Raw genomic sequence first — 27721 nt, forward strand, 5'->3', positions numbered from 1 at the left:
CAGTATTGAAGCAGTTAAATATAAGGTGACAATTCTCTGTCCCTAAATTCCTGTTCTCCTGCTTTGTTATCCTGCCAAATGGGTTTCTGATACAATTGGCCGTTGCAACACACGAGGCAACACTGAGATACAATGAGTGATGAAAAAACATGAAAACAAATATTTTATTTGGAAAAAATGGCAATAGTTTATAATAACAGCATTTTAACAGACTCATTCTATTATCAACGTAAAACGTATAGAAGTGCTCTGAAACTGTTACTTTGGTATTCATTATTCTTATCTGAAACCTGCCAATTAGGTCATCTTTTCTTGCTAAATTTTCGACTATGGTGCCTCTCCTAAGCCTGAAGTTTAAGGATAGACATATGGATGTACCCAGTGTTGTGCCTCCATTTCTGAGTAGCCACTTCGGCCAGTTTTAGGGTAAATACTCAACTATGGAATGTTTTTAGGGAGAGTCCAACGTTTTTTGTGTTCTTGCAACGACAGATGGCAGAGTCCATAGATTTCTCCAGGTGTGCTTACCAATCTCTGGATGACATGATTTCTAACATTTTATCATATGTCTTTTGTCTGCTGTGGTTGCAACAGAAGAACATTTTTCTTTCCAGTTGAAATTGGTTTCTGTAAATGTTTCCAAGAGAAAAGGAAGGCAGCGCTAGCCAGGTGTTGGTGTTTTTAAAGTACTGTTTAAACAATCCAATGGATGTAAAAAACATTTATTGGAAAAGTCAAAGTTTTAAATGGAATATCAATGGAGTAAATAACAACCAATGCTGTACCAGACCGATTCCAGGTGGCGATCGGCAAATGACTGCAGGTCCACTGGGTGAGTTGGTCCGAACCCCTGGGGTGGGCTGAAGGTGGAGGGCAATCCAAAGGCTGTGGGAAAAGCTATATGGTAGCCATTGGTAGATGGGAGCCAAGCCGAACCAGCCGGCGCTCACCGCGTGACGTGCTAGCAAAACAGAAGCAGGGCGGAAGTCTCAAACCCGGAACTGTGACCAGCCTGGAATGCATGGAGAAGACGTTGCCATGACAACATGTTTTGCACGCTTGCGCTTTGTCAAGTCTTGACAAAGCATTGCTAGGCTGTTCCTGTCCGAGGACTTGCCAAAGCACAAGCGTGCGAAACATGTTCTCACAGCAACGTCTTATCCCTGCGTTCCAGGCTGCTCACAGTTCTGGGTTCGAGACTTCCACCCTGCTTCTGTTTTGCTGACACGTCACGCAGTGAGCGCCGGCTGGTCCGGATTGGCTCACATCTACCAACGGCTTCCATATAGCTTTTCCCACAGCCTTTGGATTGCCCTCCACCTTCAGCCCACCCCAGGGGTTCGGACCAACTCACCCAGTGGACCTGCAGTCACTTGCCGATCGCCACCTGGAATCGGTCTGGTACAGCATTGGTTGTTATTTACTCCATTGATATTCCATATATTTTAAAACTTTGACTTTTCTAATAAATGTTTTTTACATTCATTGGGTTGTTCACACAAAGACACCAACACCTGGCTAGTGCTACCTTCCTTTTCTCTTGGAAACTTTAGGCTGGTTTACAGAAATTCACTGGCAGCAGCATCAGTTTTGGTTTGGGAATTTCTAAAGTACAGTTGCCGCAGTGATAGTGCTGGAACTTTTGTTGCAACTTCTGTAAATGTTTGTGTTCTGTGAATATGCTAAATACCTTTCAGGTGCATCAAAACAAAAGGTATGCAAAGATGCAAAGTCTTATTACTTTTTTTTCTTTAGAAGTAGCCACAGCCACAGAAGATAAGCCTGTCCCTCACCAGCATGTTGTTTAGAAGGACCCTTCCTCTACACAGTAGTCTTTCTGCAGAGGTCTGACATCCACTTTGATGGTGTCATGTCAGGCCTCTGCGAAAAGGACAGCATTAAGGTAAGTGTAATATCACACATTAAACCAGGAGTGCCTTACCTTTTGATCACCGAGGGCCACTTAAGTGATTTGGTAACCGGTCGCTGATTACAATGAAATTAAATTGTTCAAAATTTCAAAATTTTAATTTTAAATAGCATAATGAAGATTTTAAACAACAATCAGGATCAGCATTCTCCATGGCGCCAATCCCCGTTGGATTTTTATCCACTATCACATCTTGTAGGTGTGGTGCACTTCCTGAAAGCGCAACAAACCTGCAGGATATAATAGAATTTAATGGCTCAGTGCAGCTAACATGCAGGAAAGCCGCAGGTGCATGGCAGACCAGTGTGAAAGCAGCCTGATAACCCTTTTTTTTTTTTAAAGTGCTAAAATGCCCTTTCTAAAACGATGTGATTTTTAATAAAACTGATCTTTTTGTCTTTCAAATTCTGCTGGCATAGCTAGGCTGTTAGAAAGGTTCCTGTCTGAGGCCAAGTGATATCTAATGCACTTCGCCTGGGAAAGGAGATGACACTACAGAGGAAGCATCTGCTTATGCGGCTCCTGCCCCCTCTGCAGCCACTTTCTTTCTCCGGTGCTGACTCCATCAACTCTGATGGTTTGGGATAGCGGGTTGGCAACCTGTGATCTTGGTTTGCCGACTCACCATCCCAGAGCATGGGGTCCCAGGCCACATCAGAAGGCTCTGTGGGCCACATATGGCCCGCAGGCCACTGGTTGAGCACCCCTGCAATAAATGTATAAACTGTTCCCATTTCCATAGATTTTTCATAAAGACTTCCTTTAACCCTCCTAATAAAAAAGACTGTGCGAAGAAACAAAGTGCTGTCACTGGTGATCTCCATCTATTAATCTGACTTCTCTAGCACTCTAATTTTTCTGAGTCCAAGACTCAGAAAGCAAATTATTGCCCTGCCTTTTACTTCGGCCATAGTTCTTTCATTAAAACCCAATTTTTTTATTATAACTTGGATGAACATTTTACCATATGCACAGAGCAAGAAATTCACCCACTAATTCTACATGTGGGTGGAAACCAGTGACACACAACCAAGACAAGAAAAAATACAGAGACATTCAGATTTATAATTTTTAATTGTTTTAAACTAGCTACAAAATGTCAATCACGTCACAAACTGACAGAAGACAGAAGGAATTTTAATAGTACATGCTTGCAATGATTTTGATAATCACAGTTTATCTAGAATTCATTCATTTAGATTATTGTCTTAATTTAAATCTACTTAAACATCTCAGCGATTTGGTGTGCATAGCTCTAGGTAAGCAACAGAGAACATTACTTTTAAAAGAAAAGTTAAATAAAACCACATGGGATAAGTGGCTAACCATACCCAGCCTTATAAAAATTACATATCTGTACCATTTTATTGTAGACTGTCGTCATTTCCTCAGAAAGAGGATCCTCAAAAACAGTACCCAAACCCTATATTACAACCGTATTTGTATTTTTTTTTTTTTTTAGTTTTTTTTTTTATATCGCCAGCAATGAAAAAAGCAACATATATTTTTTTTTCTTGCTGGATATGTGCCAAGTCTGTCCTTTTGGAAATAAAAAAAGCATGTTAATGGTTAAATAGAACAATATATTGACAGAAACGTGGCACTACTGCAAACTTGCTGGTATAACATAGTCCCAACAGTGTCCAAATACTCAGCATGCTTTTATTGAATGTGCTACTGCCACGGGGAAAAGGTCTTCTTGTATGTAGGCATCTAAAATGTCTATTTTTTCCATGCATAAATGCATAACTCACATCACTTGTTAGTGCAATGCTTAAGTATAGTATATAGTTTCACGCTCTAATCATGAAATTATAACAGATGGAAGCAACATTGAACCGAGGACAGTTCCACAGCTTAAGTATCATGACACCAAAAAAAGGATATAGGCAGTAGTTCTGTGAAATGTCACAGATTTACAAGAACAATACTGTATAGATCAAGGTCAACAGCACATTAAACATTCCTACACTGTTGTCATTCGGCAAACATCATAAAAAATGATAAACATAAAAAAAAAAGAAAAGAAAAAAAAAAAAAAAAGAAAACGTATAGTGAGCTAGCGTAGATCACTATATACAACCTTTGGAAAGGAATATACTTAAAAAAAATAATTACAAGTATATTTTTTGGAAAGCTGACATACTACACAGGACAACATTTACAATAGGAGAGGGTGATATGTGCATGTGTGCAAACCTAGTATGTAAATACCATGGTAAAAGCATGAAAGTACTGTCTAGCAGGACAGTTTGGAGCAGATAATAAAGTCTTGAGGCGTCTAGCCACTGCCCAGCATCTTTGTGGCACGTGTGTTGGCCTCGTCGATCCTTGCTTTGTTGGAGTCGGCCTAAAAGGAAAAAAATGATAAGCTAACAAAGTACATATTTTTCATGTATTCATTTGTTTCGTTATCACTTAATTTTGTGGTTAAAAGGTAAACTGACTAAATAGGCAGGCCAAGACTTTCCTCTGCCCAACCAATAACTCCACCCATTCCTGCCAATTCCAATGCATTTACCTGCCAGCTGGGACATATAATCCTACTAGTACATTCTGGATCTACTCATGAAGCCTCAACCCAGTTAGCTGTTCCTGGTACAACTTACAAGAGAACTTTCCAGAGGGCATCTATCTATATATGATGCTAAATCCACATAAGCCAGCACCCATTGGTTTAAAGGAATGGTGGCTCTATTATGAGACTCTTCTTCACTAGTCCTAAGCAGAATAAGCCTTGTGATTCGACAAAGAAACCTAGTTTGGGATTCTGGCACTAATCACCCTTGTTTTTTTTTTTTTCAGGTATTACCACATTTTAAGATTATAGATAAGGACAGATACCTGTATGTAGACTAAACAAAAGCACAAACCTCCCAGAAGTGTTTCTTAGTGGACTTTAGAGGACGAATCCTGGTGATCAGAGTGGTATTTGCACCAGGAAAGATGAGTATTTAATGCCTTCTCTTATAGGCAAGTAGGTTTTGATACGGTGGCTTGAACAGATCTTTGGTTGTTTTGGATTACTGTACTATGCACAACACCACTGCTCATCCTATTGACTCCTATAGCCTCATAGTCTACTCTAGTTTTGCCCGTTCTTCCCCTAACATGATTTTAACCACTTAAGCCCCAGCCCTATTTCGGACACTTTTTGTTTAAAACCAGTATTTTTTCCTAGAAAACTACTTAGAACCCCCAAACATTATATATATTTTTTTAGCAAAGACTCTGGAGAATAAAATGTCGGTCATTGCAAAATTTTTTGTCACGCGGTATTTGCGCAGCGGTCTTTAAAACGCAATTTTTTTGGAAAAAATTAGAAAAATCACATTTCACTGCATTTAAAAAATACTAAACAGTAAAGTTAGACCATTTTTTTTGTATATTGTGAAAGATGTCATGCCGAGTAAATAGATACCCAACATGTTATGGTTTAAAATTGCGCCCCCCCGTGGGATGGCGACAAACTATGGTCAATAGAGATCTCAATCTGCAACGCTTTAAATTTATTTAACGGTTACCAGTTTAGAGTTAGAGTGTAGCTCTTTTTTTTAAATTATTGCCCATGCTCTGGCGATCGCGGCGATACTGCACATGTGTGGTTTGAACAGCGATTTCATTCGCGGCTCGACTTGCGTATAGGTTTTTTTTGCGCGAGCTAACGGTGACGGGGGCAGCTAATTTTTTTTTTTTCCTATTTATTTTTTCTTTTTTTAACTTTATTACAGGTTTTAAAAAAAAAAAAATCTGATCACTTTTATTGCTGTCACAAGCAATGTAAACATCCCTTGTGACACCAATATGTAGTGACAGGTACTCTTTATGGAGGGATCGAGGGTCTAAGACCCTAGACCCCTCCACTACACTTCCATGTATGCAAAACGCAGAGAAAAGGCGTTTTTGCATACAGCCGTTTTTAAATTTGCCGCCTTTTGCAGCACAGTAACCCGGAAGTGACGTCATGGACACCGCCTCCGGGTTACGTCATCGGAGACCTGATCGATGCCGTTTCCGGCATTCATCGGGACTCCATCCAGCCGGCGGACGTGCCGGCTGGGTGCTCGGGGCTCCCGGTGGGACGGGAGCCCCGAGCAAAGCCACGGAAGGCGGCAGGAGGGGGGACGTCCCCTCCCGCTCACCCGGGTAACGATCGAGCGGCTCCCGAGCCGCATGGGTCATTACCGACGGAAAGCCGACCGTCGGCTTTAAACCACGGTACCGGGATGATGCCTCTAGCTAGAGGCATCATCCCGGTATAACCCCGCAAAGTTACCCGACGTACGGGTACGTCAGTATGCGGTAAGTGGTTAATAGAAGCTGCATAAATTACTGTATAGATCTCCATTTCTTCTCCAGTTTTGAGACAAAGACAAAACGGATGAGATAGCTATGTACACCTGATAAGCATATCCACATATTGTCAACTGATTTAACAATTTTTGTAAATTTTTTGTCATTATTTTTCACCACACAGCAGTAATACGTCTGTTTATAATATTCTTCACCCACCTTCTCCATGATCCTGTCGATCTGGCGGTTTTGTGTGTCAATCTCATTGCCCATATCCAGAGCCATGTGACGGAGATTTCCAATAATGCCACTGACTTGCTCAAGGTTCTCGTCCATCTCTGTTTCTCGGGCATCATTTGTTACTCTGAAAAACAAGTAATGAGATTCTAAACCTTGTAGCTTGTTAAGGGTGGTAACATTGCAGGATAAGTCCACTCAAAGAATATCTCCATACAATAAAATGTATCCTCCAGATCCTAGGTCAAAAACAATTAAAAAAAGAAAAAAAATTGCAGAATTAAATATTGTAATTCTGTGCCTGAGGGAACAATCAGTATATATCCTATGAACCTAAACAAAAGTAATAAAAACCCTGGCTATGGCTTAACCTCATGTAACAATGGGTTAGGTTTTCCTCTGGGTTTCCCACATAAGGGTGATTATTTACCATACAAAAGGTTGAGTTTTAGCCATGTCTTTTTTATCACTTTTGTTTAGCTCCACCTATACCTGATCATTGTTTGTCTTGAGTGAGGACTGGTGGGTTCAATCAGTAGTCGTATTTTTTTATTACGTAGAGGCTTCAACTGTATTTCCCTTAAGCCATTGTGAAAGAGCTGCTGGACTTCCCCCATTATTTGTTTATTCTACATTGTGGAGAATTGAAAAAAGTATATGTAAAGCTAATTTTATTTTTTTTCCCATTGTTATAACGATAATGTTCCCATGAGTTTTGTTTCTTTTTTTACACAATAGGTGGTAGGAAAATACCTCTCCAAACTGAGGGGATGACCCCTCCAAACTGAGGGCATAGCCTCTCTTAGGCCTGGTTCACACCTATGCATTTTTTTTTTTTTTTTTTTTAGTTTTGCAGAAACACACTACAGTCCATTTAACATTGTTTCCTATGGGTCACGTACACATGGCCAGGACTTTTTTCTGGTTTTTGGTTCCATAGACATCAATGGATCAAAAACATGTATTGAAAAATGCAAAATGCACCTGGAATATGCAAACTGCAACCTGCATAGGTGTGAACCAGACCTTAGACACCAGAACATGCTGCCTCATAGGAAGATGTCCCCTTTTTTGCTGTTCTGGTGACAATTTAAAATGTAACATTTAAAGAGGTGAACAACCCCCCCCCCCCCCCAGCTGGGAAAATATTGTAGTCAGAAATAAAACACCTTACAGGAGTTCTAACCATTTCACATTCTATCCAAATTTTAAAAAAAAAAAAAGTTTTGGTTTTAAATACACTTGAAGGGAGTTTGATGCCATTGGTTGGCATTGATAAATGCATCAATAGAACCAATATTGCAGTGGGAGTGCCTGCTCTGTGAAGTTGGGGGGAGATAGTAGGGGGAAAAGAACACAGGATAGGCGTCACCTGTAACAGGACTTTAATTACTATTACGACATCAAACATAAACAGGTCACAGAGTCTACACTTAAAACAATTAGATATCATTGTCCACATACAATGTTATACCTGGACCCCTATTTAATGTGTTAAAACTGATCTCCAGGAAAACAGCCAAATACATAAGAAAAATAAATATATAGGAGTTGATGTGCCTGCCAAAAGATTTGTACTTTTGTCCATTTTAACCTGAGATTTACATAGCTGTGCAAGACAGCATAGCCATCTGTCCTCCTTCCTTGTCTCATGCTCCATATTTTATATACAGGTAAAAAAATGTGAATATCATCAAAACATTAATTTATTTCAGTAATTCAATTAAAAAAAGGAAACTCATATATTATATAGATTCATTGCACATAGAGTGATATATTTCAAGCATTTCTTTTATTTTGATGATTATGACTTATAGTTAAGTGAAACCCCAAAATTCAGTTTCTCAGAAAATCAGAATATTGTAAAAAACTTCAATATTGTAGACTCATGGCATCACACTCTAATCAGCTAATTAACTCAAACCTGAGCCTTTAAATGGTATCTCAGTCTGGTTCAGTAGGTTACACAATCATGGGGAAGACTGCTGACTTGACAGTTGTCCAGAGAACACTCATTGACACCCTCCACAAGGAGGGTAAGTCACAAAAGGTCATTGCTAAAGAATCTGGCTGTTCACAGAGTGCTGTATCCAAGCATATTATTGGAAAGTTGAGTGGAAGTAAAAAGTGTGGTAGAAAAAGGTGCACAAGCAGGGATAACTGCAGCCTTGAGAGGATTGGGAAGCAAATGCCATTCATGAATTTGGGGGAGATTCACAAGGAGTGGACTACGGCTTGTGTCAGTGCTTCAAGAGCCACAACACACAGACGTATCCAGGACATGGGCTACAACTGTCGCATTCCTTGTGTCAAGTCATTCCTGAACCAGAGACGTCAGAAATGTCTTACCTGGGCTAAGGAGTGAAAGGACTGGACTGTTGCTCAGTGGTCCAAAGTCCTTTTCAGAGTAGATTTTGTATTTCATTCAGAGTCTGGAGGAAGAGTGAAGAGGCACCAAATCCAAGTTGCATGAGGTCCAGTGTGAAATTTCCACAGTTAGTGATGGTTTGGGGAGCCACGTCATTTGCTTGTGTTGGTCCACTGTGTTTTATCAAGTCCAAAGTCAGCGCAGCCCTCTACCAGGAAATTCTAGAGAACTTCATAATTAGCTCTGCTGACCAGCTTTATGGAGATGCTGATTTAATTTTCCAGCAGGACTTGGCTGACCTAAACCTCATAGAGAATATGTAGGGTATTGTCAAGTATATGAGTGATGTAATATTCTAATTTTCTGAGATCATGAGTTTTGGGTTATCACTAGCTGGAAGCCATAATCATCAAATCTAAAATAAAGAAATGCTTGAAATATATCCATCTGTGTGTAATGAATCTATATAATAAATGAGTTTCACTTTTTGAATTTAATTACTGAAATAAATTAACTTTTTGATAATATTCACATTTTTTGAGATGCACCTGTATATGCCCCAATAATAACTCAGCTGGCAACCTACTCTAGCTGTGACACCTACACTGACCCTCTTCTACAGCTTCCTTCACACGGTCACAGTGAACTGCACATAAGTGCGCATTTCTTCATAAATCCTAATAGTGAAGCCAGCTGCGTGCAGGCTTTTAAGTTCCCCACTCCAGCCTGTGATTGGGCAATTAAGAAGCATCAGCAGACTGATGGAGGGGGATTTACTAAAACCAGTGCACACAGAATCTAGTGCAGCTTTGCTTATTAACCAATCAGCTTCTAGATTTTATTGTCAAAGCTTAATTGAACAAGCTGAAGTTAGAAGCTGATTGGTTACTGTGCACAGATGCACCAGATTCTGTGTTCACCAGTTTTAGTAAATCTCCCCAATCGGGTCATCTGTCTTTCATTTTTTTTTGCCACTGTGTCCTGCCTTACTATTAGAGGGTGGCTACATTCGTTCTCTAAGGTTCCACTGTATAATGCAATGTAGCCACCCTCTTTTGCTCAATTCTGAGATAAATTAGGGACTATGGGATGTGTAACTGCTAATGTGCACTGTTTCAAACAAACGGAAGGAGGAAGAAATGTGAAGGTTCAGGAGTTCACAGTGGACGTTAAAAGGGGACAGAAAAGAGCAAGAAACAATTTCATAAAAAGCGATCACAGGGCTGTTAAGTAGTAGATGTGTATGGATTATTTTTGGGAATATTAAAATATAGTTTAGTGTGACATAAAAGCTCACCACGCATCTGATTGTACAATCTTTTGGGGCCACCAACAGTGGCATTTAACAAAACAACAAACACCTTTTTAGGCTCGATTCACATCTATGCATTTTTATGCAGTGCTTTTTGCAATTTTACGATGATTCTACCGCGATTTGCGTTTTTTTATGCTTTTTGGGGGGCGGGGGGATTTATTGTGGGGAAGATTTAAAAATGCAAATCACCCCAAAATCACGGTAAAAATGCACTACATGCTTTTCTGCAGCTTCTCTTTTGAAGTCTATTGAACCAAAAAAAAACACTGTTTTGAATTTTAAAAAGTCCCTGACCCTTTCCAAAAATGCAGAGGCACAAAAATGCATTGATGTGAACATGTTCCATTGGAACACATGATAAAAAAATGTTCTGCAAAAAGCATGAAAAAATGCATTGGTGAGAATGGAGCCTTAAGGAATGCATAATTTCATTAAACTGGGTTTTCATATCTGCCCTGTGTTCAGCTTCAAACTTCGAAACATATGATATCTCAAAGAGAAATAATTGTAAATGAAGAGGGACAGGTGGCTTTAGTCCAACAAATAACAGTCCATGGCGACAGTATTTGCCTTTAACACGATTTTCATTTAAAGCATTTGTACTTTAAATGATCAGCAAATGCAAAGCAATGCATTTTAAATTCTCTTGCATATCTACAGTTGTGGTCCAGCAGTTGCTGGGGTTTCCAGGCTACTAGTAATTGTGTGGTGCAAATCATATTTGGCCTTTAACTAGAGACATCTCATTGTGATGCATAATGCCATTTTTCGGTCATTACAGAAGAGCAGAGACTATTTTATGTCAGAGAAGATTAACTGACTTGCACATCATTCTCTATTGCTGCAGCAAACGGGCAGCTCTTTGTGATAGGTAGACAAGCAGATGTAAATACAGAGAAGCACGTCTTATTTATCTATTCAGATATTTAAACTGTTTAACTTGATGATGTATTTGGGGCATATATGTGCTGACTCACATAGGAAACATAGGAGCTGCAAGCATACATGTATCTTCTACTTCAACATTTCTAATGGCATTCCAGCACGCAGTCGTGAGAACACTCCTTACATGCATCCATGAACATATACGAAAGCTTGCTTGTGATTATACTGACCTACTTCACAATGAAAGAACAAACAGGGAGTGAATGACAAAGAACTAGGAAAGGCTATTTGAAAATGTCAGCTGCCTAAAGCCTACATGCAGCCAAAATCATGTACAGAAGGTCAGCATAAGGGACATAACTTACAATCAGTGTGATGTGCCCCTTGTGCTGATCGCTCTTCTTTTTGTGAAAATCTTCCTCCAACCTCCTCCACCCACCCCTGTAATCTTCTGGTGTGGGGGTTGATATAATAAACACCCTTTCCACCTAATGCCACCATTCTCAGAAGCCTTGCTGCAGCTTCTATGAATGGAAAGCAATCTATGAATGGAGGACAGACAGATAATTTATAGCTCCACCCCCTCCATTCCCAGATCTCGCTTCATTCATAGAAGCTGTAGTTCGGCTTCTGTGAATGGCAGATCTGGGTGGAAAGGGCAGGCATCATAGGTGTGCGCAGCCTATTGCAATAGGGTGTGCACCCCAAACCAAGAAGTCCTCTGTGACGAAACGCGTTAGGGCGTGAGCACGCGGTCACCCTGGCAACCGGAGCGTCTGGCATCACACCCCGCAACCCAGAAGTCCGCTGGCTGGTACCGAGCCGCAGAGAGTACAAGTCTCGGAAACGATGATTGACTACACAGTCGTGAGGGAGCCTGTTTATCAAGTAACGCTGTTTATCATATTTTATATTGTGAGTGTAACCATTGGATTTTTTAATTAAATAAAGCTGTGTGTGCGGTTTACACTATGAGTCCCAATTTTTTGTTGCATGGCATGCATTGACTGAGAGTCTACAGGAGGATCCATCTGGAGCAAAGGGATCTGTGGTCTGCTGTTGCTAGTTGGATTGATGATCTTAATTACCTGGTGCAGTGTTTATCTCCTATAGGTACGTGGGCATTACCAAGGGGGCCACAGTGGTGTGGTGATGGAGCATGCATATAAGAGTGTCTACATACCAAGCATGAAGGATTGATCCACCTGGTTGCTTCATTGGACTATATATATTATATGTTACATGTTTTGACACTCCGGAGTTTTCTTGGTTTATGGACTATTGCACTGGGACTTTACATTGAGTCTCGCTGATAGCGCTGCTAGTGTTTGTATGCATTCCTTTGGCCAGTTTTACCTGTCAAAAGGATATTATACATACACTTTCTTTCTGATTTACTAACTTTTAATAGCAGCTGCTGTACACATCGTATGTGCATTTTAATTTAATTTTGTGGCAACGCAACTAGCACCATATCACTGAGTAAGTGGGATACAATAGCTACGGTTGTTTTTCTCATTCCTATTTTATATATATATATATATATATATATATATATATTTATATTTATATATAAAGTGCATCCGCAATGTATTCACAGCGCTTTACCTTTTCCACATTTCGTTACGTTACAACCTTATTCCAAAATAGATTAAATTCATTATTTTCCTCAATATTCTACAAACAATACCCCATAATGACAACATGAAAGAAGTTTGTTTGAGATCTTTGCAAATTTATTAAAAATAAAAAACGAAAAAAATCAAAGGTACATAAGTATTTACAGCCTTTGCCATGACACTCAAAACTGAGCTCAGGTGCATCCTGTTTCCACTGATCATCCTTGAGATGTTACTACAATTTGACTGGAGTCCACCTGTGGTAAGTTCAGTTGATTGGATATGATTTGGAAAGGCACATACCTGTCTATATAAGGTCCCACCGTTAACAGTGCATGTCAGAGCACAAACCAAGCCATAAAGTCCAAGGAATTGTCTGTAGACCTCAGAGACAGGATTGTAATGAGGCATAGATCTGGGGAAGGGTACAGAAAATTTTCTGCAGCATTGAAGGTATTAATGAGCACAGTGGCCTCCCTCATCCATAAATGGAGGAAGTTTGGAAACACCAGAACTCTTCCTAGAGTGGGCCACCCAGCCAAACTGATCAAGAACCCGATGGTCACTCTGACAGAGCTCCAGCGTTTCTCTGTGGAGAGAGAAGAACCTTCCAGAAGAACAACCATCTCTGCAGCACTCCACCAATTAAGCCTGTATAGTGGAGTGGTCAGACAGAAGCCACTCCTCAGTAAAAGGCACATGACAGCCTGCCTGGGGTTTGCCAAAAAGCACCTGAAGGACTCTCAGACCATGAGAAACAAAAATCTCTGGTCAGATGAAACAAAGACTGAACTCTTTGGCCTGAATGGCAAGCTTCATGTCTGGAGGAAACCAGTCATCACCTGGCCAATACCATTCCTACAGCGAAGCATGGTGGTGGCAGCATCATGTTTTGGGGGGATGTTTTTCAGAGGCAGGAACTTGGAGACTAGTCAGGATCAATGGAAAGATGAATACAGCAATGTACAGAGACGTCCTTGATCAAAACCTGCTCCAGAGCGCTCTGGACCTCAGACTGGGGCGAAGGTTCATCTTCTAACAGGACAACAACCCTAAACACACAGCCAGGATAGCAAAGGAGTAGCTACGAGGCAACTCTGTGAATGTCCTTGAGTGGCCCAGTCTCAGCCCAGACTTGAACCCTATTGAATATCTCTGGAGAGATCTGAAAATGGCTGTGCACCAAAGCTCCCCCATCCAACTTGATGGAGCTTGAGAGGCCCTAAAAAGAAGAATGGGAGAAACTGCCAAAAAAACAGGTGTGCCAAGTGTTGGAAGAATTGGCTGAGTCAGGAATCTTTCATAAATGCAGCTGAAGTAATGATTTGGAACGGTTGTTTTAGAGAAGGATGCGGCAGGTTATTTTTGAAAGTAATACAGTTAAGTTGGTCTTTTATTAAGAGGGAGCACGGTAAATATTTTGGTCCCTGATAAGAAAATGTTGTTTGTTGAAGATGATTGAATGCATTTTGAGGTTTCTGTTGTAAATGTGACAATGTTATCTGAATTCAGACAGAGAGGTAACGTGTGTATGGTATAAGTGTATGTAAGCATTGCTGATTGGTAACATAAGCTTTACTACTTGTGTGTGAGAGTTAATGAGAGTTTAATGTTAGGAGAAAGCCGTCTGCAGAATCCTCCCCTTCCCTTTGGAAAAGGAGGGAGGGAGAGATGGAGGACCGGTGGAAGAAATTCCACTCTTTTTAAATGTCTGATTGTGAAAGTAGGAGAGTTTTGAACATGAGAAATGAGTAATATAATGTAATATGTGATGTTCAAATGCTTTGAAAAGTAAGGGAAGTTTTAAATATTGACAGATATAAAATCCTAGTTAAAATAGTTTTTTTGTCTTGTGTAACTTTAAGATTAATTGGAAACAAAGAGACAAAATAATTGACTGAAGCTAACGCCTTTTAGATTTCAAAAAGCAGCCATTACTATTATAATTATTTAAAACCTTTAGGCTAGGTTTCCACTAGTGCGGCTACGAAGTCGTGCTACTTCTAGCACGACTTCGTAGCGAAAGTAAACTGCGGCTTCAGTGAGACTTGTCCCTCATATATAGAGGGAAGTCGGCTCAAAAGTAGTGCACGAACTACTTTTGAAGTCGCCGCAACTTAAGCCACGGCAGTGGAAACGGGCCCCATTAAAAACAATGGCTTTTGACTTGCTGTGCGACTTGACTTGTGTCAAGTCGCACCGCAAGTCGCACTAGTGGAAACCGAGCCTTAGTCTTTCCATTCCAGCCAATGGGCGTGGAAAGCGAGACAGCCCAACCCACTGATAAAAACTGTGCATTCTTTTGAAATGGAAGTAGTTTGAATGAAGTTAGTTGATCAGACAGGTTCTGTATAACATGCTAAATATGTGACCAAATATCAAGGAAAAGATAGGACAATAATGAATGCTCACTGAAAATGTATGTCTCTCTTGTCTTGTTTTGTCTTTTAATGCTTATGGGTTTTTGTTGACGCAGAAGGAACCAGATCTGTTTCTAGAAGTTCCCAAGATCTGTATAGTTGGCTTTGAGTAAGAGATGGTGATCGTTACTCAGTATGATTGGTGATATATAATCGATATATAATGTAATGAACACACTACGAAGGTTATTGTGAATGAGTTTTAACCAAGGTAAATTATTGACAACTTTTAATGGACGTCCTTTTATGAAAATCCTCGTGGTGAAAATTAAAATAATTAATTATTATGAGCTCATTATATATGGGAAGAATAGAGTGCACTCTCATTAAACAATATGGCCATATGACATGTGATTGATATATGTTTGTTGCTAACTATTTGATTATTTCTAGGTGAGAAATGTAATGGTAACCTATTATGACCTTTAATTTTGCTTAAGTTTCTAGATGGTACTGAACAGTCTCAATCCGCCTGACAGATATGGTTTAATGTCCAAAAACGAAAGAAGGTTACAGAATCCATTGACAACTTGCATCATCTTTGTTTATATGAATACAATAATAGTTTTTTTTACAACTGGTTGTATATAGAGTGACTAATTAATTTTGATTTTATATTTTTCTGTATTGTCCTTTCCTGTGCGTGTGTTTTGTTTAATTATGGCAGCATCTACTTATGTATATTCTGACATAATCATTGCAGTGGTCTGTAAGGCAGAAGCACTATTGGAGTGTGCAAACGTTTTGGAAAACAGAATCAATGGGATGTGCGCAGTACAGAAACAGAAAGGGTTACACTGAGTTAGAGATTCCAACTTGGATTTCACATATAACTGATATCTGTTTTTAAGTATATTTTTCTTTATGATTGACGGTTTGAATTTATGCAACTCGTGTCATTAATTATGGAAAAGGTAAATTCTTGTTTGCTTATAATTATTGGGTTCTGTTAGAGATAGTCATGATTACTGCAAAAATTTAAAATTTTAAAGCAAGTCCTATAAAATAGAATACTGTAAGTCTTGATAATTATATATGGTTACATCTGACACTTAGCAATCTTTTGACCACATTTGATTACATTTTTTTGATAATTGATTATGAAATTAGGTTCTCGCATATGGGTTTCTCCAGTTCCCTTTTAATTATCTAGGTTTGGGTCAGGCATGCAGAACACGATGACAGACATATATGTATGGGTAATATGTCCACAGAAGCTGGGGTAAATATAGATAAAAGCGAATTAGTTTCCAGAATGTCTTTAGATTGTGAGAGGAGCCCGGAATATATATATATGGAGGAAATGCACACATTAAGTGGTGAGCAGTTGGGCCTATGGTTAAATATTGTTTAGTTTAGATACAAAGTTCTGTAGAAGTTTATTTGGGAGGTGATGTTTTTGTACCAATATTTTACCCTAAATGGGAAAGCTGATTTTTTTTTCTTTTAGTGTTGGGCCAGGTCACTAGGGAACGTGGATTTAACTTTTCAGAAATCTATGAGAGGCTATATGGGCATTATTATTAGTTATGGAATGTTTGGATGACACCTGTCTTGATATTTTTATATTTTCAGCCCTAAAATAGCCGAATAAGATTGTCTGAGTTGGTAAATCAGCAAGGGAACAGGAAAGTAGGTATCTACACATTAGATTAGATATATTTCAGATCCCCCATTTTCTTCATTTAAGGTAAGCTGGGTGGAAAATAGAACTGATGAAAAGTATACACAATTATCAGATAAGAAATGAAACACAGCTAGAGGTGGGTTTTCTGAACCACTGTTGTATAGCGGTTTGTTCTGGTATGTGGCTCTTTTGAGCCATGGGGTAAACCATGTCTCAACAGGAGGGATGGTATCCCTAGAAGTGGAGAAGACATTTAAGACATTTGCGGTATTTGGATTCTCGAATTACTTAAAAAAAAATTTTGTGCACAGTGTGCGCTTGGATACAAATCACATGGTATAGGAAGGCCTTAGGCCTGACAGTATGTGTCAATGTGAATATATAGACTCTCACACTTCTAAAGACCGCAGAGAATCCCCAAAACCATTAGAGTAAGAGAACAAATCTATGTGAGTGAGTGTTGCGAATGGGGGCACATCTCTTCCTCTAAATAAAGGGATTCACATCCTGGAAGGAGAGACCACCTCCCACCTACAAGAGGTGAAAGTAACACTGTGAACTCAACACATGGGAATAGGTAAATAGGAGGTGACCATGTTTTCTCTGCTGTTCCTGGGTGGTACCACAAAACCCCTCAAGGAAAATTTCTGATTGATTGTACCTTGTGTATGTATGTGTGTGTGTGTATATATATATATATATATATATATATATATATATATATGTATGTATATATGTGGGAAGGATAAGATATGTGGTGACTGGGAGGATGTATGGTGGACAACAGACCCCCACACGTAGGAAACCAGTTCAGTTAGGATTCCTCAGATGACATACCTACCTATCAAAGTATCTCTTTAGCAAAGGAAGCCAAGGAAACATTATCATTACAATAGGAAACCCAGAGGTCAGAGATAGCGGGGTATACAGACTGGGAATAACTAAGTCAGGAACAGATCCATGGGCTGAAGTCAAACTCCAGGTAAACCCTTCCCAAAGTTTCCCTGCCAGTGCTACAGGTAGCTCACTCCCTAAGGTTGGAGATAGACAGGACAGTGAGGTAGTTGGAGTAGTGATACATCTGGTGGATAGATTGAGCATAGAGACCGGCTACTCTGACAAGAATGAATGGTTGGAATGGATGAAGTGTATGGCCAATTCGACTAATGCCTCTTACTGTGTAGTGTGCGCCAGTGGAAGACCAAGGCTAGCGACTGTTCCAATTCCCTTGACTTTTAATATGACGTGTATCCTATTGATTATGCAAGGAAAAGCAGACAGTGAGATTGCGAAACAGAAATTGATAAATTTCCTGTGACTAAAATAAAAACTAAGGCCTTTATTGAGCTCAAACTGGGATGGGACATGCACGCTGGTGAAAGTAGTTCAACCTTTTCTAATCTTCCCCGCCAGACTAGGAGGTGTTCCTATATGGGATAAGGCCCTAAGCAGGAAATTAAATGAGCTAACCAAGAGAGACATCCCCGGGGAAGTCTTGATAGATTAGTATACATAGATGCTATAGGAGTACCAAGAGGAGTCCCAGATGAATTTAAAGCAAGAAACCAAATAGCTGCAGGTTTTGAATCAATTTTTCTGTTTATATCTGTAAATAAAAACACTGATTGGATAAACTAAATATATTGCAATCAGCAGCGCTTGTCAACTACACACGGGATGCAGTCAAGGGCCTTGCCGAGCAGCTTGATGCCACCCCGCTGACAGCCTGGCAGAAGAGAATCTCCTTGGACATGCTCCTGGCCGAGAGGGGAGGGGTCTGTGTAATGTTCGGTGCCACGTTCTGTATCTTTATCCCCAATAATACCGCCCCAGATGGCAGCGTCACCTGAGCATTGAAGGGCTTGGAGATGCTGTCTCAAGAGTTGGTGGAAAATAGCGGGATCAAGGACCCCTTCACCGGATGAATGGAACGCTGGTTCGGCAAATGGGGCAAGTATTTCACCACCTTAGCCATTGCGGTTGCAGTAGTGCTGTCAGTATTATTATGCGCAGGCTGCTGTCTGGTACGGTGCATGAAGGGACTCATCTCAAGAGTGGTGGATAGAGCTCCTGAGTCAGGAATCTTTCATAAATGCAGCTGAAGTAATGTATATATGAACCAATAAATGTAGATAGAAGTTATACTTTATGTAAATTACAGTTAGAGTGATGCTTTATGATTAGCTTGTTTTGAGACACACATTCTACCCTTTGCCTGTATGAAGGGGAGGGAAGTTCATTTTCTTACTTCTGCAGAGAGAAGAACTTGAGAGATAAGGAAGCAGGATGCTACATTCCAAGACCAATTTCCAGAACCAGCGCTGACCGGAGAGATTACAGCTAAAGAATGGGACAGTTGATTTAACCGTCACTCTACCAGATGTAAAAGTGGACATTGATTGGATGAAATATGCTATTACACTTTAGATCAGCCCAGAACACACCTATACCTCATAAATATTGATCACTATAAAAAGTGCAAACCCCATTGTCTAGGTAGATTTTTATGCATGAGACAGGCTGCTTTGACTGAACTCTGTATATATCTCCATGCGCATGTAAATAAACAAATTCCTCTTGTTTTCCAAATCACCGGATCTGAGTTGTTCCTACACCAAGCTTGTAGCATCATACTCAAAAAGACTTGATGCTGTAATTGGTACCAAAGGTGCTTCAACAAAGTATTGAGCAAAGGCTGTAAATACTTATGTACATGGGATTTTTTTCATTTTTGTTTTTAATAAATTTGCAAAGATTTCAAATAAACTTCTTTTACGTTGTCATTATGGTGTATTGTTCGTATAATTTTGAGGAAAATTATGCCAATCCATTTTGAAATAAGACTGTAACATAACAAAATGTGGAACAAGTGAAGCCCTGTGTATACTTTATGAATGCATTGTGTATGTATGTACAGTGGGTACGGAAAGTATTCAGACCCCCTTAAATTTTTCACTCTTTGTTATATTGCAGCCATTTGCTAAAATCATTTAAGTTCATTCTTCTTCCTCATGAATGTACACATAGCACCCCATACTGACAGAAAAACACAGAATTGTTGACATTGTTGCAGATTTATTAAAAAAGAAAAACTGAAATATCACATGGTCCTAAGTATTCAGACCCTTTGCTGTGACACTCATATATTTAACTCAGGTGCTTTCCATTTCTTCTGATCATCCTTGAGATGGTTCTACACCTTCATTTGAGTCCAGCTGTGTTTGATTATACTGATTGGACTTGATTAGGAAAGCCACACACCTGTCTATATAAGACCTTCCAGATCACAATGCATGTCAGAGCAAATGAGAATCATGAGGTCAAAGGAACTGCCTGAAGAGCTCAGAGACAGAATTGTGGCAAGGCACAGATCTGGCCAAGGTTACAAAAAGATTTCTGCTGCACTTAAGGTTCCTAAGAGCACAGTGGCCTCCAGAATCCTCAAATGGAAGACGTTTGGGACGACCAGAACCCTTCCTAGAGCTGGCCGTCCGGCCAAACTGAGCTATCGGGGGAGAAGAGCCTTGGTGAGAGAGGTAAAGAAGAACCCAAAGATCACTGTGGCTGAGCTCCAGAGATGCAGTCAGGAGATAGGAGAAAGTTGTAGAAAGTCAACCATCACTGCAGCCCTCCACCAGTCGGGGCTTTATGGCAGAATGGCCCGACAGAAGCCTCTCCTCAGTGTAAGACACATGAAAGCCCGCATGGAGTTTGCTAAAAAACACCTGAAGGACTCCAAGATGGTGAGAAATAAGATTCTCTGGTCTGATGAGACCAAAATAGAACTTTTTGGCCTTAATTCTAAGCGGTATGTGTGGAGAAAACCAGGCACTGCTCATCACCTGTCCAATACAGTCCCAACAGTGAAGCATGGTGGTGGCAGCATCATGCTGTGGGGGTGTTTTTCAGCTGCAGGGACAGGACGACTGGTTGCAATCAAGGGAAAGATGAATGCGGCCAAGTACAGGGATATCCTGGACAAAAACCTTCTCCAGAGTGCCCCGGACCTCAGACTGGGCCGAAGGTTTACCTTCCAACAAGACAATGACCCTAAGCACACAGCTAAAATAACGAAGGAGTGGCTTCACAACAACTCTGTGACTGTTCTTGAATGGCCCAGCCAGAGCCCTGACTTAAACCCAATTGAGCATCTCTGGAGAGACCTAAAAATGGCTGTCCAACAACGTTTACCATCCAACCTGACAGAACTGTTGAGGATCTGCAAGGAGGATCCCCAAATCCAGGTGTAAAAGACTTGTTGCATCTTTCCCAAAAAGACTCCTGGCTGTATTAGATCAAAAGGGGGCTTCTACTAAATACTGAGCAAAGGGTCTGAATACTTAGGACCATGTGATATTTCAGTTTTTCTTTTTTAATAAACCTGCAACAATGTCAACAATTCTGTGTTTTTCTGTCAGTATGGGGTGCTATGTGTACATTCATGAGGAAGAAGAATGAACTTAAATGATTTTAGCAAATGGCTGCAATATAACAAAGAGTGAAAAATTTAAGGGGGTCTGAATACTTTCCGTACCCACTGTATATATATATATATATATATATATATATATATATATACAGTGGTGATCGAAAGTTTGGGCACCCCAGGTAAAAATTTGTATTAATGTGCATAAAGAAGATAAGGAAAGATGGAAAAATCTCCAAAAGGCATCAAATTACAGATTACACATTCTTATAATATGTCAACAAAAGTTAGATTTTAAACTTTCAGCTCATACAAGGAGAAGACTGATCAGAGATGCAGCCAAGAGGCCCATGATCACTCTGGATGAACTGCAGAGATCTACAGCTGAGGCAGTCATATACTGCACAAATCTGGCCTTTATGGAAGAGTGGCAAGAAGAAAGCCATTTCTTAAAGATATCCATGAAAAGTGTTGTTTAACCACTTTACCACCGGAGGATTTTCCTGCTAAAAGACCAGGGGTTATTTTGCGATTTTTTACTGCGTGACTTTAACGGACAATTGCGCGGTCGTGCGACGCTGTACCTAAACGAATTTCACGTCCTTTTTTTCCCACAAACAGAGCTTTCTTTTGGTGGTATTTGATCACCTGTGCGATTTTTTGATCACGCGCTATAAACAAAAAAAGAGCGTAATTTTTGCAAAAACAACAATATTTTTCACTTTTTTTTATATGAAATTCCCCCAAAAAAAAATGTAAAAATCAAAATTTTTTAAAATTTTCGGCCAATTTGTTTTACGCTACCTATGTTTGGTAAAAAAAATCGCAAAAAGCGTATTTTGATTGGTTTGCGCGAAAGTTATCGCATTTACTAACAAAGGGAAAGATTTTTGTCATTTTTGGTGTTTTTTTTTTTAACGAGTAATGGCGGCGATCTGCGATTTTTTTTGCGGTACTGCGACATTGCGGCGGACAGATCGGACCCTTGACTGACATTTTTGACACTTTTGGGGGTACCAGTGACATTACTGCAGTAATCAGTGCTATATATATGCACTGTTACTGCAAAAATGACACTGGCAGGGAAGGGGTTAACAGTATTGGACAGGGAGGGGTTAAGTGTGTCCTAGGGGCGTGTTTCTAACTGTGTAGGGACAGGTCTACTAGTGTAAAAACAAAGATCAACAGTTCTACATAGTAGAACTGTTTGATCTTCACTTTTACACAGGGAGAACTGACAGGTGCGTTGTTTACACAAGCCGCTCTGTCTTTCTCCCGCTGTAGCGGCGATCGTAGTGTGACCGGCGGACATCGGGTCCGCCAGTCACACTCCCGCACTCCTCCGTGAACGAGCCGAGAGCCAGAGCCCGCTATTGGCTCTGGAAGGAGTGACAGGCGAGCGACGTAGACCTACGTCACTCTGCCTGGCCGGGGCCGACTGCCGCAGTAAATATACTGTGCGCAGTCGGCAAGCGGTTAAAGTTTGCCACAAGCCGCCTGGGAGACACACCAAACATGTGGAAGAAGGTGCTCTGGTCAGATGAAACCAAAATCGAACTTTTTGGCAACAATGCAAAACTTTATGTTTGGCGTAAAAGCAACACAGCTCATCACCCTGAACACACCATCCCCACTGTCAAATATGGTGGTGGCAGCATCATGGTTTGGGCCTGCTTTTCTTCAGCAGGGACAGGGAAGATTGTTAAAATTGATGGGAAGATGGATGGAGCCAAATACAGGACCATTCTGGAAGAAAACCCGATGGAGTCTGCAAAAGGCCTGAGACTGGGACGGAGATTTGTCTTCCAACAAGACAATGATCCAAAACATGAAGCAAAATCTACAATGGAATGGTTTACAAATAAACATATCCAGGTGTTAGAATGGCCAAGTCAAAGTCCAGACCTGGACTCAATCGAGAATCTGTGGAAAGAACTGAAAACTGCTGTTCACAAATGCTCTCCATCCAACCTCACTGAGCTCAAGCTGTTTTGCAAGGAGGAATGGGCAAAAATTTCAGTCTCTCCATGTGCAAAACTGATAGAGACATACCCCAAGCGACTTACAGCTGTAATCGCAGCAAAAGGTGGCGCTACAAAGTATTAACTTAAGGGGGCTGAATAATTTTGCACGCCCAATTTTTCAGTTTTTTATTTGTTAAAAAAGTTTGAAATATCCAATAAATTTCGTTCCACTTCATGATTGTGTCCCACTTGTTGTTGATTCTTCACAAAAAATTACAGTTTTATATCTTTATGTTTCAAGCCTGAAATGTGTCAAAAGGTCGCAAAGTTCAAGGGGGCCGAATACTTTCGCAAGGCACTGTATATATATATATATATATATATATATATATATATATATATCTCAATACATTATGGATGTATGGATATATAGGTTATAGGTTTTGGCTGGCAATATATGAGGGGAGCAATACATCAACTACCAAGACATACTTTTGTCTTAATATATCAGAGGTGACTGATATTGTATTATCCTTGGTTAGCCCTTATAAAAAAATATTTTCTCAGTATGGGGAGTAGGGGTATAGTTTGGAATACATAGGGCTACTTACTTTATGGACTATTGTAATTCCCCTCTTGTCGCTCCTTATTCCACATCTACTGTTTCTCAATAGATATTTTACTAGTATCACCACACAACAGAATTTTTTTGTTGTAGATAATTAACCCGCAAGACGTATTTTGGCGATTTAAGCCTTGATGATCCTTGGATGAGGTCCCTTCTGGACTGCCCCATCAACTGAGGGAGTTCTCAACAGCTGGTCGTAGGATAAATGTTTGACATTGTTTATACTGATGATTACATATACTGAGGTATGTGGAGTGCTTATACTGGAACCTGCAATCTTTAATTCAGAATCATAGCATTAAAATTTTTAACTGTATATGTTCTATTTTAGAGCTTGTGGACCACTCTCAGTACTTTATTTATTTGTTGCCCCTCTAGCCGTGATCCCAGCTCTTTTTCCCATTTATCAATGAATGGTGGTATTCTCGGTCCTATACTCTCTGTAAGTATTTTATAGATCTGTGATATACAGTGTTTTTTGGTTGTCTGCATATTGCACAGGCGTTCAAATGAAAAGATATCTTTCTCCAATCTAAATGACTGAGGCAAAGTTGTCAAAAAAATGTCTTAACTGAGAATATTGCCATTTTTTTACTATCATCAATTCCTTTTTATGTTTCAGTTCCTGATATGGACATATTTTTCTATTGTTTGTTATATCTTTAATCGGTGCATTTTTATCTATTATCCATTACCAGGTATAAAATAATTTGTCCCCGTGAGTGAGATTAAAGGTGAATTATATTTCCATCTTATTTGTTTATAAATTAAATCCCATACCCTAAACACATTCTTAGTCAATTCATGCGTGTCTCCATTTAATATTCTATATTTTTGTGGAACCCAAATATTTTTACTTAACTGCTTCCGGACCGCCCGCCGCAGTTTTACTAAGGGTAGGCAGGTAGCTCTACATCGGTCGTGCGCCTGCAGCTAGGGGGCGAGCGTGCTTTTGGCGCCACACTTCTGCCGCCACTTGGCAGTAGGGACTCCGATGCATGGAGCAGGCGTCTCCGATTGCCGCCTGCCATCCGCGATCGCTCCCCACTAAGATTGAATTGTAAACACAGCTGATCGTTCTTCTTTCTGGAATGATCACAGAGCGCCTGTGATCCTTCCATATAGGATCACAGGTCTTTATAATCATTTCAAAAGCCACTCCCCCATACAGTTAGAAACACTCCCCTAGGCTTACATTTAACCACTTGATCACCCACTGTGTTAACCCCTTCCCTGTCAATGTCATTATTACAGTAACAGTGCATATTTTTAGCACTGATTACTGTAGTAATGTCACTGGTCCCCCCCAAAAGTGTCAGTTAGGGGTCCGATCTGTTCGCCGCAATGTCGCAGTCCCACTAAAAATTTGCAGATCGCCGCCATTACTAATAAAAAAATAAAAATAAATAAAAATTACATAAATCTTTCCCGTAGTTGGTAGACGTGATAACTTTTGCGCAAACCAATCAAAACACGCTTATTGCGATTTTCTTTTTTTACCAAAAATATGTAGCAGACAACAAATTGGCCTAAAATGTTAAAAAATTTTGGTTTTTACATTTTTTTAGGGAATGTTATATAGCAGAATGTAAAAAATATTTTGTTTTTTTTTTTTTCAGAATTGTCGCTATATTTTTGTTTATAGCGCAAAAAATAAAAATTGCAGAGGTGATCAAATGCCACCAAAAGAAAGCTCTATTTGTGGGGAAAAAAGTACATCAATTTTATTTAGGTACAGTGTTGCACAACCGCGCAATTGTCTGTTAAAGTAACGCAGTGCCATTTCCCAAAAAATGGCCTGGTCATTAAGTGGTTACTCGTGCTTTATTCAGTGTATTTTCTATTTTTTACCCTTTTGTTTTCACTTTTTACTATTGTCCACTTACTTACTTACTTAGTACTGAGATTTCTATACTTGATTTCTTATTCTGCCAAATGAATTTTGTTATCATTGTGTTTAAAAATTTTAAATAAGTCTGTGGTAAGATATATTGGTAACTTTTGAAATTTATAGAGGATTTTTGGTACTATCATCATCTTTACCGTATTTATTCGTCCTACCCAAGAGAGTGGCCTCTTTTGAATTTCTATTTTAATTTCGTTCAGTAGTGAGATATAGTTTTCTTGATATATATTCTTTAGACGCATTGTTAGATTTATCCCAAGATATTTTAGAACTTTTTTCCCCCCAGGAAAATGGGAATTCTTTTTGTAAAGCTAGTTCTTCTTTCCTATTCAAATTTATATTCAAAATTTCAGATTTTAGAGGGGTTATCTTCAAATTTGAAAGTTCTTCATACCTTTTCATTTCTTTTATTAAGTTTGGCAATGTAATTCTCGGGTTAGATACATAGAACAGAATGTCATGGGGATATGCCGCTACCTTATGCTCTTCATCTCCGATCTTCATCCCTCCTATATCTGTGCTATTTCGTATGTTTGCCAATAAAGGTTCCAGTGACAGCACAAACAGGAGAGGAGAGAGTGGACATCCTTGTCTTGCTCCATTATGTATTTCAAACAAAGTAGACAACAACCCATTCCCCTTTACTGATGCTGTAGGCTGACTATAGAGTGTTTTTATCCTTGGGCCTATTCCTACAGCTTCCATTGTAAGTGCTATAAATACTCCAATGTGGTAAAATAAATGTGTATGGGGGTAAACAAGCCTGCAGCTACCTCACAATCACAAATGTAAAAGTACTGTATGAATATCTTGAAGCTATGCTTCAATTAAGCAGCGCATATCTTGCCATACAAATAAAGGTGCATATATATTTAAAGTGCTATAGTGACATAAAATGCTCTTGAAATAATACTGATCCTAATAAAGAGTGAATATTTAATACCAAAAATGAATTAATAAATAAAAAATGAATTAATACTCAATAAATCAGTGCAAAAAGTCCAATATTCTCCCAGTGAGGTATTCACGACCATGCAGGGGAACAGTGGCGGTGGGCATCTCTTGCTAAATATTAGCAAAAAGCTTGTAGGATCCAGGTTGCCATAAGGTAACAGGGATCATATCCCTCTGGTAAGCTTAAATTCTGGCTATACCTGCATGAGTGAATAGGATATACCCACCACCACTGTTCCCCTGCATGGTCGTGAATACCTCACTGAGAGAATATTGGACTTTTTGCACTGATTTATTGAGTATTAATTCATTTTTTATTTATTAATTCATTTTTGGTATTAAATATTCACTCTTTATTAGGATTGGTATTATTTCAAGAGCATTTTATGTCACTATAGCACTTTAAATATATATGCACCTTTATTTGTATGGCAAGATATGCGCTGCTTAATTGGAGCATAGCTTCAAGATATTCATCCATTGTATATATCATAAATCCCCAGTCCACCCTGTCAATTGACAGGACTACCGCCGGGGATCTGACACTTCTCATCTTTTGCATAAGGAGCAAGGTTCTTATCCCACTATCTTTGCATTCCCTCCCCGGAATGAATCCGGTTTGGTCTGCATGGATCCACTCAGGCATAAGCTCTTTTAAACTAGAGGCCAAAACTTTTGCATATAGCTTTGTATCTACATTTAACAATGCTATTGGTCTATAGCTATAACATAAAGTAGCGTCCTTTCTCTCTTTCGGTATCACTGTAATTTGCACCTCCAGTGATTCTATCCTCATCTCCTTCCCTTTCCTGAATCCATCCATATACTGTATGGACATCATTTTGGTACCAGTTGTTCTCTAAATCTTTTATATCGGGTCATGAACCCATCAGGCCCTGGACTCTTTTCTGTTGCTGTTCTTTTTAAAGCTGTTTCAAGCTCTTCTTTCGTTATCCTTTCTTCTAATACTTGTAGCTTTTCTACTGATATTTTGGGGAGGTTTGCTTCTTATATATATTTGTGTATTATCTGCGTTCTGTTTAATTCTACTTCCTATGATCCTTTTTGTCTTACCGAGTACAATGAACTATAGTAATTCTGAAATACTTCTGCTATTTTCGATGTAGTATACACGATCACCCCCTTGTT

At 39.6% G+C, this 27721-nt stretch overlaps 1 protein-coding gene across 2 annotated transcripts in view; it reads right to left on the bottom strand.

Annotated features, from left to right (window-relative positions):
* Nucleotides 1-2985: 2985 nt before the first annotated feature.
* The window catches only part of SNAP25 (synaptosome associated protein 25), a 222448-nt gene continuing 197712 nt past the window's right edge, over nucleotides 2986-27721 (bottom strand). For both annotated transcript variants that reach the window (XM_082252321.1, XM_082252320.1), the window contains exons 7-8: nucleotides 6443-6587; nucleotides 2986-4280 (exon numbers count right to left, since the gene is read on the bottom strand). In XM_082252321.1, the coding sequence (XP_082108447.1) occupies nucleotides 4212-4280; nucleotides 6443-6587 (214 nt within the window). In that variant the 3' untranslated portion in view covers nucleotides 2986-4211. The remainder of the gene's footprint in view (nucleotides 4281-6442; nucleotides 6588-27721) is intronic.

Source organism: Pelophylax lessonae, assembly GCF_965119305.1.
Source record: "Pelophylax lessonae genome assembly, chromosome: 3".
Classification (NCBI taxonomy): Eukaryota; Metazoa; Chordata; class Amphibia; order Anura; family Ranidae; genus Pelophylax; species Pelophylax lessonae.